General features: G+C 35.0%; 2 protein-coding genes across 2 annotated transcripts; one reads left to right on the forward strand and one right to left on the reverse strand.

Annotated features, from left to right (window-relative positions):
- Window positions 1-2,144: 2,144 nt before the first annotated feature.
- Window positions 2,145-10,298, reverse strand: LOC131962716 (adrenodoxin-like). The gene is made up of 4 exons (XM_059327741.1): window positions 9,818-10,298; window positions 3,922-4,046; window positions 3,695-3,824; window positions 2,145-2,980 (listed from the first exon to the last, which is right to left on the reverse strand). Exons 1-4 carry the CDS (start codon window positions 9,931-9,933, stop codon window positions 2,872-2,874), a joined length of 480 nt encoding a protein of 159 aa, XP_059183724.1. The 5' UTR covers window positions 9,934-10,298; the 3' UTR covers window positions 2,145-2,871.
- LOC131962715 (uncharacterized) lies at window positions 7,098-18,806 on the forward strand. The gene is made up of 9 exons (XM_059327740.1): window positions 7,098-7,269; window positions 12,329-12,350; window positions 12,425-12,462; window positions 13,361-13,513; window positions 13,599-13,667; window positions 13,959-14,926; window positions 15,019-15,156; window positions 16,994-17,105; window positions 18,453-18,806. Exons 3-9 carry the CDS (start codon window positions 12,426-12,428, stop codon window positions 18,524-18,526), a joined length of 1,551 nt encoding a protein of 516 aa, XP_059183723.1. The 5' UTR covers window positions 7,098-7,269; window positions 12,329-12,350; window position 12,425; the 3' UTR covers window positions 18,527-18,806.
- The last annotated feature ends 880 nt before the right edge of the window (window positions 18,807-19,686 follow it).

Raw genomic sequence — 19,686 nt, forward strand, 5'->3', positions numbered from 1 at the left:
TTATAGACTTTATATGTTTTATTACAGGAGAAAAATAGTATAATAATAAATAAAAAAATATCACACCTTTTCCAAAATGCACTGTTTGCATTAACACAACCGAAATGATAAAAAAAAGTCATATAAACAATAGATAGTGTTAATCAACCAAAATCATTATCAATAAAACCATGGAAAATGTCAGCTTTTAGATTAAACTCTTATGAGTTATTTTTGTTATCATTATATTCGTCCAAACAAATGTACCTTTAGTTGTACCAGGCATTAAAATGAACAAGAAAGTGAATAATTTCTTCCATGACTGTAAGAACATTTTAAACTTTGCAGAAAGCTTTTTGCCATTAAGGGAAATGTATATTTACTTTCTATGTGCAGAAAGTGCGACTTTTAACCTTATTTATATTTAAATAAGACACAGTTTAAACTGATGCTATCATATGCATAAGAAATATAATTTGTTTTTGTTTTTTTATCATTTCACTGCCAATTTAAACTACCTGGTGTTGCCTTCTCTCATTAAAGATTAATTAAATTATTTTAAAAATGGTGAATGATGATACAGATTATATTATTAAGCAAATAAGAGTTTTGTTAATAGTATATGCTTATTTAATAGTCGGACTACGAGGGGTGTGACTTTTCTCCAATGATTCGATTTTTAAACATTTTTTAGCACTATTAAATTTAAATTATAAAGACGAACAAATTATTAGTGTTCTGTTATTTACATTTATAAAATTCTTGTTCAAAAAGAGGCAACATGCTATTATTTAACAGTTGTATTTCTTTTTTGAATGTACTGCATTAAGGCCATAATTTGCAATAAATTTAAAATTTAAAATTGCAATAATTTAAATATATTCTTAATTATTTATAATCTAAATTATGTTTTCAAGTTTAGGACTTTAAACTTTATTTATAGTAACAATTTACATGTGATTATAAAGGAAATTTACTGATTTAAGAACCTTAAAAGTGCTAAAATTTCACTCTTAAAAAGCTGTATGAACTGCTTAATTTATTTTTTTAAGATCAGATACACACAAGTAGACGGTTAAATTTAATAGAATTTTGAAAGCTAATTTTAACATTTTTTAAATTAAAATAAACATATTACTGTGGTAATAAATTAATCCTGTTAAATGTATTTATAGTAATAATTTACATGTGATTTTAAAGGAAATTTTCTGATTTATCTACCTTAAAATTACTCAAATTTCACTCTTAAAAAGCTGTGTAAACTCCTTATTTCAGTTTTTTTAATCATCAGTTTTACACAAGTAGATGGTTAAATTAAACTGAATTTTGAAAGCTGATTTTAACATTTTTTATAAATTTAATAATTCATTTTGTGACACCCCTCTGCACCCGACAACTGGTTAAAACGCCGTCTGAGCATCTCTGGTTTCCTGCAAACAATTAAAAATAATGTGCACACACTAGTTCCATTCAAACATAATTAATAGACATTATGGGATATAATAATTAGATTTTGTCTTTAAGTCAGCTTCTATAATCAGAATTTCATGTTACAGTTAGTATCTGAACTTTAAACAAGTTGAGTTTTGTAGATTTAAGTCGTGTTTTTATTCACCATTTACAGTTTCAATGAAAAGATACTGAGAAATTCCTTAAAAACGGCTTTTTTGTGAAGTTTGTGCAGCTTTTTGCCATCTATAGTTTTACTTTTCTACGCTTTTCTTTAAATATTTGGGCATAAAATAATCTGTAAGTTTAGTTTTTTACACTACACATACTTAAAATGCTTAATATAAGTAAATAGATGCAGTTTGTAAGTTAAATTCTTGTTGCCAACAAAGTTTTTTTCACAAACGCCTGTATTAATTTGCATTAATCACATATTGTGTAAATATTAAAATTGCTCTAAAAATGTTTTTCAAGCTTTATATATCTGATGCAGCTCTTAACTTTGTTTAAATAGGCCTCTAAATGCTGCTTTAATATATTGTTTGTATTCTTACGCCTGCAAATAAAATGATTATTGTGTGATGTAATTATTTGTTTACATTTATGGTCATTTATGGGGAAAAAGGACCCGATATGTCAACATTATTTTCATTTTTAAACAGAATATATACAAGCCTGATTCCACAGAAGTTTGGACGTAAATAAAACAAACATAATGCATAAAATTCAGTATTTATTGTGCATATTTACAACAAAAAAAACAATGTTATACATCAAAATGATTAGTAAATTATCACATTTTTGTTGTTTTATTCCACGTTTAAACCTTGTTGGAATCAGGGCTGCAGAAGATAAAAACTGACAGTTCAAGCGCCATAGAAAGGTGATTTTTTTTCCTTTTTATTAACATATTTCACTCTATACATGATATATATGTGTGTGTTCTAGCTATGTACAATCACATTAAAGAATTAAAGGTTACATGGAGGATCTGATCAAACGGGGAGGGTTTACATATGAATAAAGAATAAAATAAAATATATGCAGGACGGCTGTTTCAGCACCAGAACAATCTCTACGGCGTCGAGAACTGTTAGTCACAAACATTCAGTCACAGCCAGCTTTAAATTAGTGGAATTAACAAGAAACGGAGCTAACAAATCATCTAAAGTGATTAAAACCTGACAGCAGGATTCATTAAAAGGCCGCGTTGATACAGATTTAATATTTTAATGTTATATTACGTATCTAAAGTCTAAAAATCTGGCTCTTAAAGATGATTTTGTGGCTTTAGTTGTCTGTGACTTGGATGTTTCTTCTTAAAAAGGAGGAAACGTGACAGTGCCGACAGATTTTCACCCTCCAGCGTCCCTGTGCACGTACCCTCAGCTCTGACTACACACTGAGTCTACGTCCACGCCGCTCCGCCGCAGCACGCCGCCGTTAAGACGAGCCGTCTTTACTCTGTCGGATGTCCGCTACGCTCTCGGGGACTCTGGCCACCATCCCCTCCAGAGACTTCGTCAGGCAGATCTGGCAACCCAGACGAGATCTGTGAGGAAGAAAGAGCGTTTATTTTACCCTCAGGGCAGGTCGAGCACTTTTTACACACTTTTCATTCTTCATGTGTTATAGGTTTAGGTTATAGGTTTGTTAATAGGTTTGGCTGAAAACAGAACACACAGAAACACACTAACACACACAGAAAAACACACAAACGCACACACAGAAAAACACTAACACACAGAAAAACACACAAATAGAAAAACACACAAACAGAAAAACACACACAAACACACAAACAGAAAAACACACACAAACAGACAAACACACAAACAGAAAAACACACACAAACAGAAAAATACACTCACAGAGAAAAACACACACACACACACGACTATTTGACACTGCACAAAAAATATTGCAACAAAATCAGTGTAGCTGCTAATCAGTGACAAGTTCCAGGCTGCAATAATTTTTTTTTTACTTTGCATGTAGTATATTGAAAATAATTCATATTTTCTGTTTTTATTATTCATCTAAAACGTGGTGGAATTATGACAAATTTTGTGGATGAAACACCAGATTATGTTACAAATTAAATCTTAATTTTACAAGATGCACTTCATGTTGTCAAGACTAAAAACAACACAAAGAACATAAATCACTTAAAAATAGGTTTGGCCTTCAGCATCTACAGAGGCCTGGGGGTTGGTATGTGTGTGTGTGTGTGTGTGTGCGTGTGTGTGTGTGTGTGTGTCCTTACGTGTCCGTCAGGCCGTAGGCTAAGTCTAGCATGTCCATCTCCTCGTCTGTGACCGGGCCCAGACTCTTATAGACGTCCTCGTCAAAGATCAGGTGACATGTGGAGCAGGCCAGGGTCCCCTCACACGCCCCTAAACAAACACTTTAATAACTATCTGATGGATGGCGGTATGGAGGTGTGTGTGTCTGTGTGTGTGTGTGTGTGTGTGTGTGTGTGTGTTTCCGTACCGAAGCCGTCAAAGTCGAGGTCTTCATTAATGACGAGATCTAGCAGCGAGTCTCCAGGCGCCCCCTTCACTGAGACCTTCTCCCCGTCTCTGTTGATGAAGTGGACCAGAACCTTGTTGTCCGCCCTGAAACACACAAACACAAAAACACAGTTTAGTTAAACATTCCAGACACACACACCTGTCATTTGTACCCTGAGGGAACCCTGCAGCTCTGACTGTTTCCAGATGACGTCGCTGCCCTCTACTGGCCGCAGCTCGTCACTACAGTCACACTGAAGATGACAAAACGCTGCAAAATCTCACAGAAATAAACACTTTTTTTAACAGACTTGTTTATCTGTTATAAATCAGTTCAGTATAATCAAGTTAAATTAAGTTAATCAAGTATAAGACCAAAACCAGAGCACCAACAATTAGGCACTCATGAGAAGATTAATAATTTAAGATTTCTTCAAGATTTTAATTTCCTCTCATCAATGCTGGCATATATTTGTTTTCATTTTTTTATACAAGGAGCAGAATTTAATGTTTTTAACAGGATCTGGTTGTTTTAAACGACACATGTAGATAAAGTGTTTTTGATAGAAATATCACAATTTTAAGCATTGCGCCATTTTCTAAGAAAAACTTTCGTGACCGATGATCTGTTGAAGGACCGTCGAAAATTTACAATTTTTTTTTTTTTTTTTACAAACTAAACCTCGAACAAAGAGAAGTAATTAAAATAATAGTTTTGATAAATGCATTTATGACCTTAAGTTCTATTCTGTAGCAAGTATTTTTTATGTTTCTCTAGAAAAAAATAAATTAATTAAACGCTTTTGTGTCACAATTAGCCTCATAACAAAAATGAAATCTTATAAATATTTTATTATAAATAATTATTTAAACTTGATAAAAATGAGTTAAAATCAAGTTTTTTGACAGATTAAAATATTTTTAAAATCGCTTGAGCTTTATTATAAAAAGTAGGTGAGTTTTATTTTTAATTAAGAATATATTAGTCTTAAAAACATACATTTTGAACTTCTGTTTAGCCGTCGCAACATAAGCATAAAGACAACGACAGTCACAGAGCAATGAATGAATGAATGAATGAATGAATGAATGAATGAATGAATGATAAACATTCCTCAACACTCCTCCAATCACTCGAAAGCTGCAGTGAAGCTTTGTTTTTATATTAAAACTAGACCTGAAAGCAGTCCATGTTCATGTCAGGAACAACAGAGCGACACGTCCACACATAAACAGGTTTTATGCAAACTAGTCAAGGACAAAAAAATACATAAATAAGATTACATAAACATATAGTGAAGCGCTCAGACTGCTGTGAACGCTCGAGCAGAAAGGATTAGAAACGGAGCAGAAGCTGATGATACACTGCATGCCTGATCTTCTACAGTTCCAGGCTTTTTTTTTTTTGCTCTTTTTACATTTTCCTCTCTGTGTCCTTGTTTTTAACTGAAATATATAAAATCTATATCAATCTAAAAGTTCTGCTGCTCTATAGACAATCATGGCTAGAAGTGGGAACAACTCAAACATGTCTTTGTGCAGAATAACAGAATGACAGAAATTAGTTAAAAAAAAAAATATATAGACAAAAAAGTTAATTGTAGAAAAATGGAATTTATATATAAACACTAAACACAAACATATTGATAACAAAAATAGCTGACAAGAGTTTAATCTAAAAGCTGATATCTAGACATTTAACATGGTTTTCTTGATAAAAACCAAAATCATTATCAATAAAACCATGGAAAATGTCTAGATATCAGCTTTTAGATTAAACTCTTATGAGCTCTTTTTGTTCTTATCATTTGTTCAAACAAATTAAATTAAACAAGAAATCAGAGAAAACAAGGGTGGTCTAATCATTTTTTCCTTGACTGTATGTCTGACTGATTAGGAAATGAGTTGGAAATGAGATAAATACTTGGCGAAATGAACATATCTATTGGATTAAATAACAATCTAGTGATATTCTCAACAGCTTTAAATGATTCCCTGATCCAGAAAATGTAGATTTTGACACCAAGATTGACCTTCTGATTGGCTTATATATTTGAAGATATATTGGTTCTCATAGATTTTATATGGCTGCCATCTCCGATCCGCAATTTTGATCAAAAATTGATTGATTTGGTGATGGAGAGCATGTGGAAAAATTTGGTGCTTTGGTCCAGCATGTCCCTTTTATTTATCTAAACCGCCTGATAAGAAGTAAAATGACCTCCTGAGGATAGTTGGGATTCCTCTAACTCATTTAGAGTTTAATCAGTTCTCAAATGATTATAAAAAATATGATAAAAAGCCAATAAATATGCAGAGTAAATCAGATTTAACTTAAGGTGCCAACTTTTGCCACACAGGGTGTCCTCACAAAGAATGTGATGTGACAGAAATCATTTATATGATAATGATCCAAGAAAGTTGCAATGAGGCAGAAAGACGGAACAGAACTTCTTTTTTTAAGCACCTGATGAACTCACAACACATTGGAACGATTCTTTTCACTATCGATTAATCTGTCGATTATTTAAACAATTAATCATTTAGTTGGTCAATAAAATGTTGAAAAATATCAATCAGTGTTTCCCAAACCACAAGATGACGTCCTCAAATCTCTTGTTTTGTCCACAAACCAAAGAGATATTCAGTTTATTGTCATAAAAAGGAACAAAGAAACCAGAAATATTCACATTGAATAAGCCGAAATCAGAGAATTTGGACTTATTGTCTTTAAAAAAAAACTGCTCAAACCAATTATTCCATTATCAAAAAAGTTGATTCGACCTGATCTTTTCCAAATTTTAACTTTAAATTTTACTTTCAGTGATTCAAAGCAATAAATGTAATTGGTTTGTGTTTCTCAGACAAACTGGCAAAATATTCTGAAAAAAAAAGGCTTTCAGGTGGGACTTGAACCTGCACATTCTTTGAAGGACTTTTTTAAATTTACTAATGGATTAATGGAATAATTGTTGCAGCTCTAAGTTGAACACAACCGTCCCATAATAATGATTCATAAATCCCATTCCTTTACAAAAACATGGAGTTACCCCACTTATAAAACTCCTCCACACTCTTATATGAGATTGTCTGAAATATGCAAGTCCATGAATATTAAACTCATTGACATGGGAAACCCTGTTTAATCGGCTTTAAACTGCATGTCAGGGACCACAGGGCTGCACTAGGTGACCCTTTAAGACAAAAACATGCTGGGACGTGGTGAATGCCTCCACTGAACTTTATTACCCCGGCGGGTATGTGAACACAGATGAATGAGCTCACTGGGACGTCAGCTGTTTGTTTGGCCCTGAACATCAGAACCTTGGTGAGAAACCTTGTACCTGAATATAAAAGCTGAACCACTTCATCCTCAGCCTCAATCAAGGTTAAATCAACCAATATCTCAGTAGATAACAGACACTCTGAAATGTTTTACCTTGTTTTACTGTTTTTTTCAACCCTCAGGGCAGGTTGACCACATTTTACACACATTTCATTCTTCATGTGTTAATAGTTTTGGCTGTGTTCATGCATTTGGCATGAATTTTGGCCAGATTGTGTATTTTTATTTGCTCTTGTAATTTCAAGCTCAGGTCCTGCAGAAAGGCTAAAATACACTGAGGACAAACAATAGTTACTCTTCAGGTTGAGCCATTGAAACACATTCAAAATGCTGTTTTTGATCTCACTCTTGTTAAAAAAAACAACGTGATTTAATTAATCTAGAATCACATCAAATATGCAGCCATCTAGAGAGCCAGGTCTATAAAAATGGAGGCATCATGAAACAAACCTGGCATAAAAAGGGTTAAAATATTCAAAAATCAATTGGTGTTTGATGTCAATTATTAGGTGAGATGTCAGTGAAAAAATTGGTACAATGAAAGTAGAATATAATAATGTGTAATATTTTTTATAGCTTGCTTTTTAGGAGCACATTTTATGCGCCAAGAAGTACAAGTGTGCCTAAAATTTGAACCGGCCCTGAGGGTTAATTTGATTTTAGATACTTTAGCCTGGAAAAACAATTCACTCCAAACTCCATTCACAAATGTCGCAATTTAATGATTCACGGCATGTTAAGCAACAAAGCAATCACACTGGAAGAACAGGCATGCACAAGCCAAATAAAGCAGCTGTTTGATTCATTTAAACCTCAATGAGGCCTGTCAGGATAACACGTTTTAGGACGATATATTTTCCCAGAAACTATCCAATAGTATTTTTGTATTATTATTATTATTATTTGTTTCATAACGATATTAGAGCATAATAAGTACATGCTTTTCCACAGTAATGCAGCTTTAAATCTGGAGAATATTAAACATTGGAATTAAAATGTAGAAAAGAAATATTAAAATATCCTAGATAAATAAAACTTAAATAAATAAACTACAACCAAAACAAATAAAATTGATTTTCAGGCTCTGTTAACTAAACATTGCAATGCAGTGTTCAACTTTTCACGCCAAACTTCATTCACAAATGTTGCAATTTAATGACTCAACGCATGTTAAGCAACCAAGTAATTATACTGGAAGAACCGGCATGGACAAGCCAAATAAAGCAGCAGTTTGACTCATTCAAACCTCAGATGTGTGGTAGTATTAGACATGTTTAATTTCTTACGTAGTGGTTTCTTATTATTAAACCTTTATTTAACCAAGAAAGGTCTGAGAGATTAAAAATCTTGTCAAGGGAGTCCTGAGTCAACCTCTTGCTTTTTCAATGTGGATTTAAAAGCATTCAGAGGGATCAGATACTTCATCCTGGAAAAACATTTCACTCAAAACTTCATTCACAAATGTGGCAATTTAATGATGCAACGCATGTTAGAGACAAGTGAGTAGGCAACGCCAAGCCCAACCACTAGAGAAGAAATATGTCTCATACTACCACACAATACATTTGACGTTTAAATGAGTCAAACTGCTGTTTAATTTGCTTTGTGCATGCCGGTTCTTTCAGTATAATTGCTTTGTTGCTTAACCCTTTAGAGTTTGGGGCAATTTTGTTGGTTTTTGACTCTTTTTCATTCTGCCTGTATATGCAACTTAAATAATGATCACCATGCCATGCTGGTATCATCTTTTTCAGCACAACCTCACCTGATTATTATTTTATCATTTTGACTTACTGGATCAACATTTTGAAACACACAAGAAAAAAAAAAAAACACAAAAAAGAATTACAAAATCAAATAAAAAACATACAAAAAACACACATAAAAAACACACACAGGAAACACCCCAAAAAAATACAAACGTAAAAACACACACATAAAAACCACAAAAAAATTACAAAAAAACCCAGATAAAAACACACAAAAAAAACCCTACAACAAATAGCCCAAAATCACACAAAAAAAATAGTAAACACAAAAGATTGCATAAAAATGTTGAAACGCACACTGCAAAATCTGCAAAAAAAGTAAAATCATGTTACACCTGGTCGTGGGGATTTTAACCATTGCTGAAAAAGAGTTGTAAACTAAACTTGTGGAAAAGCCAAAACTTTAGAGAAAAGCTGACAGCAGCTCCATCTTTTTTACGTCATGGCGTCACGAAGAGGTCACGCTGCGGCGCTTTCCTGGAGCCCAGAGGGTTCATTCAGGGGGGAAACTTGTTGCACTGACTGACCCCAGACCAGCAGAAAGATGTGTGCCCACATGTTTCACCTGATTAGCTGCCAGGTGTGCAGCTGATATGAAAGGTCACACAGAAACTCTGTGTTTTCTGAATGGAGTTTGGAGTGTGCTCATCTTAGCAAACAAGGCAGAGATAACAGCCACGGAGCAATGAGTTTAAACTGTATCTGAGCAGTAATAATAATAATAATAATAGTATAATAATAAAGACAGTAGAGGCGCCTACCTGAGCGGCTGTGTGCCGGAGGTGAAGCTCCTCGTAGCCGGACGCAGCGTCCTCCGGGATAACTCCCCTAACCGGACATGGGCCAGTCTTCTCAACGCTGCCGCCACTAGAGACATTTCAAGTGAAGTTTAAAAAAGCAGCTGGGAAACTCTCCGACACACACAGTCCACTGGAGTCGAGCTCTTCGCCTCCGAAACCCCCAGAAACCTCTTGGACTTTATCCGCTGCCGCTGATAGCCGAGCTGGCTAGTTTTAGCTCCGAGAAGTCACTCTGTCACTGTCACCTTCATTGCGTAAAACGAGGCTAAACGCTTTCAGTCCGAGGTCCCAAAAACAAAGAGAAAACACAAACTAGTTAGCTGCTTTTGGCTGCAACCACTTGTCAAAGTTTATGTAGTGAGACGACAAAAAAACGTGGAGACCCTGAAGTGTTTCCTGAGCAAGAAAAAACAAATCAGAGGAGGTTAAATACAACTACTTCCTGTTATGGCTTTCAAAATAAAAGCTTTAGCAACCAACATATGATGTTATGAAAACAAAACACATCAGCGTCTGTATAATCTGGAAAAATTGACCCACTACATTATGAATAATAATAATAATAATAATAACAAAAAAATAAGTAAGCAACCACTTTCAAAGCATCTAATATTTATTTTACAACACCTATTCCCAGCAGCACAAATGCAATGAAATTGAATTGATAGAGCCATCACAGAGGAAGACTAGACACAAACAGTAATCAAGAATCTAGATCAAGTAGCATTTTGATCTTAAAGGGGTAAAATCACATGATCTGATCAACTGAGGATGTAGGTGATTTTACCATAGGTGGCCGATGATTTAGGCAAAAAAACACAATTTTGACAAACAAATGACTTAGATGATTATTTTAACAGTGTGATGAAATGTTAAAAAATAATCACTTGCTTTATAAGAGAAAGTCAACGAGTAAGTATCCACTTTCTGTTGTTCGGGGCACACAAGTTTTCATGCAAGTATTTTTTGAGTTTGTTTTATTTTGAAGGCTAAACGGACGCTCTTCCCGTTTCGTGTACGCTAGCTTGAAGCCGCTTTAACTTGACCAATCGGTGTGTGGGTGGGCTCGTTTTTGGTCACCACGCCCGCCGGCAGAGCGGGGTTAAGAGCAGTTTACGGGGTGGGGACATCCAACACCCCACCTACTGTGTGTCCGAGCATTAAAATCGAGACACTCAAACAAGTGTTGCTTAATAAAGGTCACAGCATTATGAAAGTGCACCTCTGTGCTCTTTAACTCCGCGCAAAGGGATTGAAGGAAAAATAAATTGAATGCCACAGGTGACCTTAAACTTTATGTATGTTGAAAAACAAGGCACACCTTGTTTGAAGCATTATGACGTCATTCTAGCTTTCACAACTAGAAAATCTCTATCTGGCCACTCCCAGGGGTAGAAAGTAACTCAGTTACTCACTTATTCTACAATTACAGGTATTAATTATAAACTTTATAAATGTACATCATGATATCACAATGATACCCAGTGCAGGAAGAAGTATTCAGATTCTTCACTTTCAGCATCAAAATGAGGAGAAAAATGACATTTAACTTATCTTGAATAGTCCCAATCTCACAATTGAACTATATATAATTAACTTAATTAATAATTATTATTAATAATTAATAATGTTATATCCATAAATTGATTGCCCTCCTTTAAAATATTTAGAGATTCTGATTTTAAATGTATTTAAATATTGAAAACATACCCCTTAGCAGAAGTTTTATTTTTTTAAATATTTTTTTATTGACATTGTATTGTTTATATTTATGTAAATTATTGGTCATAGTCATGATGATAATCGACATAAAATTTAAAAAACCCAAAACAACTTAAAGTATCAAAATTAAATCTTAGTATATGGTTTAACTAGCTGCATTATTATTATTGATGCAGCATTTTATTGCTGTAAATGTAGGGCAAATTTAAACTTATGTGTTTATTAAATGTATTATAATTCTAAATGAATCAAGTTTTTTTATGTTAAATCTCGAGCTGAAAGTATCTAAATCTTTCAGCTAAATGTATGTACAGTATGTTGTCTGTGTGGGGCTGTATATATAGCAGGTGGAGCCAGAGATAAAGTATAATTCAACAATAATATCATTAAGAATCTATTGTTATTTTTAGACTTGTTGATATGTTTCTGGACAGGGTGCATAGGAATTCCAGATTTTATTTTGAAAAATGAGAACCAGGGGCCCTGAGTTTCCTCCTCTCTGTCCACGTTCACAAATATTGATTGAGCTCCCCTGGATTAAACCCAGTGCCATTCACCTACAACTTATTTACATAACCTGGAAAACAGGATGCGTACAGTAGAGTAGGATGTGCTGTTTATCCACACAACCTCAGTGCAAAGTGCATCAGGTGCCAGCTATTAAGATTAATCAATAATCTCATTTAAAGTGTTCTGAGCAGGTTTATGACCCAGGATGAGCTATATTAATGCCGAGTCTTTTGTTTCCAGGTGTTCGTCACTGCTGCCTCAGGTAGGAAACACACAAACTGTCTCAGGGCTGCAGAAAGAATATAAGTTTTTCATTTTATTCTCTTTTTTTTACAGGATGTTCAAGTTCGTGCTGCTGTTCCTGACTCTGTCAGGTAAAATCCTGGATGTATTAAGTTTTGCATGCTTTAATTTGCAGATGATGCGTTTGTTTTATCATAAAATATATTGCTAAAACATTTTTTAACTTATAGATATCACCAAGAAACTTCCCTAGCTTCCCAATATTTTTTTTGCATTAAGGGTTTTCTGAAATTTTATGTTTACATGTACAAATAAGGTGTGAACTCATTAAATTTGCAAATATTTCCAGGGCATAAATCTGAACAATGGACAAAGCAAATTTCAAAGTTTTCAATTTTATTTTGTTGATTTAGATGTATTTATTTTTTTGAAATAGTAGATTCAAAGTTTTCACCGAAGGAAATCTCCTTTTATAATTTCATAAATCAGAAAATACTGTCAAAAGCCTGAAAAAAAAATCATGTTTTTAGGAACAAATGTATAAATTAGGGTATGAATGATTGAATATAGTGAGGAATAAAACTGATCAGTTTGGTGTCTGAAAATGGAGCTGAAGTTGGGATTTATAAGAAAAAACTCATTTTGAGAAAACGGCCTTTAAAGGTTTTTATACATTCTTAATGTAAATGACAATAATTTGATTATTTCCATGTTATAGTAAATTTTGGCTTTGTGGTTTGTGTCCTTGGTACTAAACCTGTTAACTGTAATCGGAGCAACTGGCCTGTGCAGAAACTAGACTTTGACCATGAATGATTTATTACACTGTTAAGGACAAGCATAGATATTGTTCTGGTACATTAGTTAATAACTGATGTAAAAGTCCAATCAGTTATCAACTGGAAAGAGTTTATGATCAATCAGCCAGGATTATTATTAATAGTTTATTGGTTTCACCCAGTTACTGCAAAAAAAAAACAACTTCTCTAAACCTTCCAAAAACTGTAAAATAAACATCACCCTTCACAGGCCTCCAAGCTGTTCCAATTGCAAAAAGAGTGCAGGAGATACCGTCGACCTACCAGATCCCCGATGGCTTCCAACAAGGCACCGAGCCCTCCAGGAGAGTCCTGGACACCGGCGTGATGCAGGGACGCATCAGGGAGATCGACAGCAGAGTGGGTTAGTATATAAATAAGCAACAGGAATCAGGAATTAACCACTAAAACCAGTTTTGGGGTTTTTCATTGTACATTTCCTCTTCTAGTTTCCATCCGTTCTTCTCTTGGAAATGGATTTGGAGAGATGAAGAGAAGACACTTGCTGACAGATGAGGGTGAGTCACAAATTATGGAAGTTTAATCATAATTTATTTCAGCTTCTACCCACAAAATATGACCGAGATGCAGAAGAGATGTATAAAACTTTCAATTTGTCCAATACTTTGGTTTAAGACCAAACACCTGCAGAACTTATAACATTCCCATCAACCTTGGCGGTAGTTTAAGTACTAATTAAGAATTGTTTACATGCTAAAATAAGATGGTAATTGATTGCCAACGAACGTAGCATTCTTAGACTTCGCCTTAAAGAAACCTGAATAATCTAAAGGTCTTCTGTGTTCCAGTCCCTGTTGATGTTCCAGCCCGGAGAAATGGCGGTGGTTGGGTCCGGGTGGAGCTACCGGCTTCTCCTCGTCTCCCAGATGGTTTCAGGCAGGGAACTGAACCCATGATTGCAATCCGAGATGGTTTCAGACAGGGAACAGAACCTATGATTACTATCCCAGATGGTTTCAGACAGGGAACAGAACCTATGATTACTATCCCAGATGGTTTCAGGCAGGGAACAGAACCTATAATGTCTATCCCAGTTGGTTTCAGACAGGGAACGCAGCCTTCTGGGTCACTCCCAGATGGTTTCAGGCAGGGAACCGAACCCATGATTTCTATCAGAGATGGTTTCAGACAGGGAACCGAACCCGTGAATTCTATCCCAGACGGTTTCAGGCAGGGAACCAAACCCATGAATTCTATCAGAGAGGGTTTCAGGCAGGAAATCAAACACATGACTTCTACCCGAGATGGTTTCAGTCAGGGAATTGAACCCTTCATGTCTATCCCCGATGGTTTCAGACAGGGAACCGAACCCATGATTGCTATCAGAGATGGTTTCAAACAGGGAACTGAGCCTTCCAAGTCCCTCCCAGACGGCTTTAGACAGGGAACCGAACCCATGATTACTATCCCTGATGGTTTCAGGCAGGGAACCCAACCCATGATTACTATCCCAGATGGTTTTAGACAGGGAACCGAACCCTTCATGCCGATTGCAGATGGTTTCAGACAGGGAACCGAACCCATGATTTCTATCAGAGATGGTTTCAAACAGGGAACTGAGCCTGTTAGGTCCCTTCCGGACGGCTTTAGACAGGGAACAGAACCCTTCATGTCTATCCCAAAGGGTTTCAGACAGGGAACTGAACGCTCCAGCTCCTCTGGGCTCCAGACTAAGACCGTGGCGTGTAAGGGGGAGGTCATTAACGGAAACTGCTATGAGTTCAACCCCACCCCAATGGCCTTTGAAGACGCACAGGTGAGACACTACGGGGCTTGACGGTATCTCTAAAATCTTTTTTTTTTTGTTGTTCTATAAATTAAATCTCTTTTGTCGTCTTTTTTCTCCAGATCTCCTGCAGATCTCGCGCCCTGAATGCTGAGCTTGCATCTGTGACTGACCGCGACCTGCATTCCCGCCTGGTCGCCCTGGTAACCAAAGGTGGTGAGAACAACCCTGTGCTGACATGGCTGGGAGCCACGGTCAAGGCAAGTTCCTCAAGAACAATGGTGTGGAAATCTATCTCAAATAAAATCTCTCTCTAGCTGCCAACTCTGTTGTAGACAATGTAGGACTTTCTGTAATTGACAAAACAACTAAGAGACACAAAACATCTGCAGAGATTTAAAATAGCTGTGGCAAGAGAAAGAGACTTCAAAGAGGCTCACAACAACTATAAAAAAAGGGCAAGACGACGACAAATAGACACAAAATGACTACAGACACACAAAACAACTAAAATGAGACACAACAGGACTACAAAGAGACACAAAACAACTAAAATGAGACACAACAGGACTACAAAGAGACACAAAACAGCCACAAGACACAAAATAACCTCAAATAAATATATATATTTACAACTAAAAGACAAAACATCTGCAAAGAGATTTATATCAGCTGTGGAAAGATACAAAGAGACTGCAAACAACAATAAAAAAGGTGCAAAATGACTACAAAGAGACAAAAAAAACTACAAAGACACAGAATAACCTCAAATAGACACATATTTACAACTAAGAGATAAAAAAACATCTGCAAAGAGACACTAAGCAGCTGTGAAGTCAGACAAAGAGACTCCCTACAACCATGAACAGATAAGCTGATATTTGAATATGAACCCGGCTGATCAGATCAAACCAACACTTCAATCACTTCAACTCACTGTGACGTCGTGTTCTGTGGCTCTGAATGGAGGCCAAGGAGAAAGTCATCAGATACGTTATCAACAGGACAGATAGTGTTATTCTCACAACATTGACCTTTAACCTTTTATTTATCTGTTTCTGAGCTGTCCCTAAACAAGGCCAGGAACTGAAAACTACATGAAGGGAAGACTGGGTAACTAAAAAGTGTCTAAAAGCTCAAAAACATTCAAATAAAACAAGATTAAAAGTGCTTAATGAGAGTCTATATAATATAAAATATTGAGGAAAAGTTATAGGGAAACCATGAAATCTATTTAATTTATTTTGTTTTATTTGATTATTTTGATGTTTATTTTACTTCAATATTCTATTCATTTAAATAATCACTTACTTCGATTAATTTATAATTTTATTTTAATATAGGTAATTAAAGTTAATATTATTTTTTTATCATTATTGTTATTGTTATTATTTATTTTGCTTTATTTTCTCTTATTTACTTTATTTTTTTAGTTTATATATATATATATATATATATATAGCATAATAATATAATAGTTACAGTTTATATTATTATTTTATCCTTTTAGTCATTATTTATTTTATTTTATTTTATCTTATTGTACTTCATTATTTTGATGTTTATTTTACTTCAATATTTTACTTATTTACCTATTTATTTTGTTTATTTATTTATTTGATTAATTACTTCAGTTAATAATTGTATCTATTTTATTTTCTCTTATTTTGATGTTTGTTATTATATGTTACTTTTCTATTCTACTTATTTACGGTTTTATTTTATGAATATTTATATTTATTTAGTCAATAGTCTTTTATTATATATATTATTATTATTATTTTAACTATCTTATTGTCATTATTTATTTATTTTTATTTGTCTGTGTGAATGTGTAACTGTTTGAAGGGGAATTAGCATCTTGATGTATTATATTCTGATAAAAAAAACTTAAAATTGTAATAAATATTGTTTAAAAAAAGAGTAAAATCCCCCCAAAAATCATTTAAGCACAGATCTGAAATGTAACAAAATATGTGAACTGACCTCCTCCACCACTATAAATTATATTTTAACTGTTGGTTTTGAAAATAGTGCTTTAATCAAGCTTATATGTGTGCATACTTTTAATTTTCTGTTTGTGTTGGCCCTTTATAGAACCAGCAGGCGTCCTGGGTGGACGGGGCAGAGTGGAGCTACAGCGACTGGATGCCGGGTCACCCCAACATCCAGACTGATAAACCCGCCTGTCTGGAGATGTTTAAGATCGGTAAGAACACACACACCTCCACCTGCACTATCAATTAAAGGGTTAAAGTTCAGCTAATTGTCTGGCTACATCACGGAAACTTTTAGAAGATCAAATATTAACTGATATGAAAGAATCTTTGCCCTGTGGCCCGGCTATCTGCTTCCACACCTTTCCTGATTGTTCTTTCCCTTCAGGTGGATTACACATTTGAGATAAATACAGTTAATAATCAGGAGCTGATTGTTGAGCACAGGCCTAGAAAGAGACTCAAGATGACCTTAAAGACACTAAATAACTACAAAGAGACACAGACAAAAATACAGAGGCACAAAACATCTGCAAAAAGATCCAAAACAGCTGTAAAGAGGACTACTGCTTTTGCTATTTATGGATTAAAATCGTTTGGAACACAGATTTCCTACAGAATTTAACCATTTACCACCAATTAAAGGGTCAGAAATCGCTACAAAATACCACTTTAAGACACAGAAACCTTAAGAAAAACCATTGAATATTTTATTCTGTGATTTTGTGCAAATTTCTTTACTTTTGAAGAATTGGCGGTTGGATGGTGATTCCTTTTGTTCTGGAAACTGCTGAGAACCTTCCCTAGTTATCATAAACCTGGGGAAGATAAATCCATCCTCTGAATGCTCTACGTCTCTAGTTTATGGTTGTAAAGTTTCATGAGGCTGTGACAGGATGTGTCACATCATCTGAAAATCTAAATGTTTAGTCGTAAATCTCTAATAAACATTTTGTTTCGCTGAGACAATCATTTTGACAGTTTAGAGTGTAGAGAAATTCTTGACTTTATCTCAACATTTTGACTTTTTTCTCAACAACGCAATTTTTTTTCTTGACTTTTTCTCAACTTTCCCTCAACATTTCAACTTTTTCTTAACAATTCATCTTTTGAGAGTGAACCCTGTATGTATTGGATGTTATTATCACTCTACTGCTTTTTTTGGTCAACATTGCAACTTTTTTTTACTTTTTCCCTCAACATTTACACTTTTTTCTGAAGATTTCAATTTGTCTCAACTTTTTTCTCAACATTACAACTTTTTTCTTAACAATTCATCTTTTGAGAGTGAATCTTGTGTGTGTTTTGGATGTTATTATCACTCTATTGCTTTTTTTGGCAACATTTCAACTTTTTCCTTGACTTCTTCTCAACATTTCAACTTTTTTCTGGACTTTTTCTCAACATTTCAACTTTTTTCTTGACATCAAGACTTTTTTCACATGGAGTTGGTGCACATGTTATTATCACTCTACTGCTGACATGTCAGCTGTTCTCTCTCGTTATATTTACAAGCTATCCTGGTGCTGTGTAGTAATCTGTCCCTACCCTTCCTGCAGACGAGAGCTGGTGGACGGCGGCCGACTGTGAGCTGCAGCGAGCCTCCATCTGCTCATACAGGATCACTGCATGAAAACCACAAACACACAATCACTGGACGGCTTCCAGATCTGTTCCTGCGTGAAAATCTCAATCAAAAACAATCTCACAGATGTTTGATGAATAAATCCTGGCATGTTACACTTCCTGTTTTATTTCTGTGCACACACACATTAAAACATTTCCATTTAAATTTAGACAAGACTTTAATGATCATTTTCCACTTGTGTATACAAAGCAGTTTATACAGATTAGGGAGCCAAGTTAAAACAATTTGTTACAATTTAGTACCTGGAAAGTGCAAAAAGTACATTTCAAATACGCTGAAATAAAAATCATGCTGTACATTATATATACTGTATTCATAAATAATCACAGATATACACACATCCATTTGGTGACAGTCACAGAGAATGCTGCTAAGACACAAAATAGTACTTTTTGATTTTGCTTTTTGAAGTCCTAGATATTTATTCTTGGTTCCCGTTTGAAAACTGTGGAGGTTTAACATCTGGAATGCTGCTGTCGTTTCTGATTTTTACGGTAAAGTCGGGGACGTTAAGCCGGGATAAAGGCACTCCGTTTGTTGCAGTCGTGGAACAACTCAAACAGTGGTCTCTTGTCTGAATGACATGGATGAAGAAAAACACCTTTTATGCACCTTTCACAGAAAAATCTCATAAAGAAGGACACAGATTGGTCTTTGCACACCGTCTTGCTGTGACATTTAAATAAAAACTAATTACAAAAAAATCAAAGAAAAGAGAACCGCTAGACTGCATCTAATGCCGAACCGATGTAAAAAAATAAACATGCATCATCTGCATGTCCTCACACACTCACACACACACAGGTATGGTGCAAAAATATAAATCACACACCCACAGGAGCTTCATACTGCGGCTTCTTGTGATTCTGATATTATAAAGACACACACACACACACACGTCCTCCAAGCAACCGAAACGAGGCATGCAAACCTCGTAAAAAAAGAAGAAAAACTCGTCAAATCAGTCACTTCACAATGAGCAGGAAGGAGAATGAGATGTAGAGATAATGATGAATGTTTCAGGTGAGCTACAGGAAGACTGGAGATAAAGAGACGAGACAGAAAAACGAGGAAGAAAAGCGCCGACAGCCACCGGACGAAGGAGCTGTATTGCTGTTAACACTGACATCTCGTAAAGCCCTTTA

This window comes from Centropristis striata, chromosome 24 (assembly GCF_030273125.1).
Source record: "Centropristis striata isolate RG_2023a ecotype Rhode Island chromosome 24, C.striata_1.0, whole genome shotgun sequence".
NCBI classification, from domain to species: domain Eukaryota; kingdom Metazoa; phylum Chordata; class Actinopteri; order Perciformes; family Serranidae; genus Centropristis; species Centropristis striata.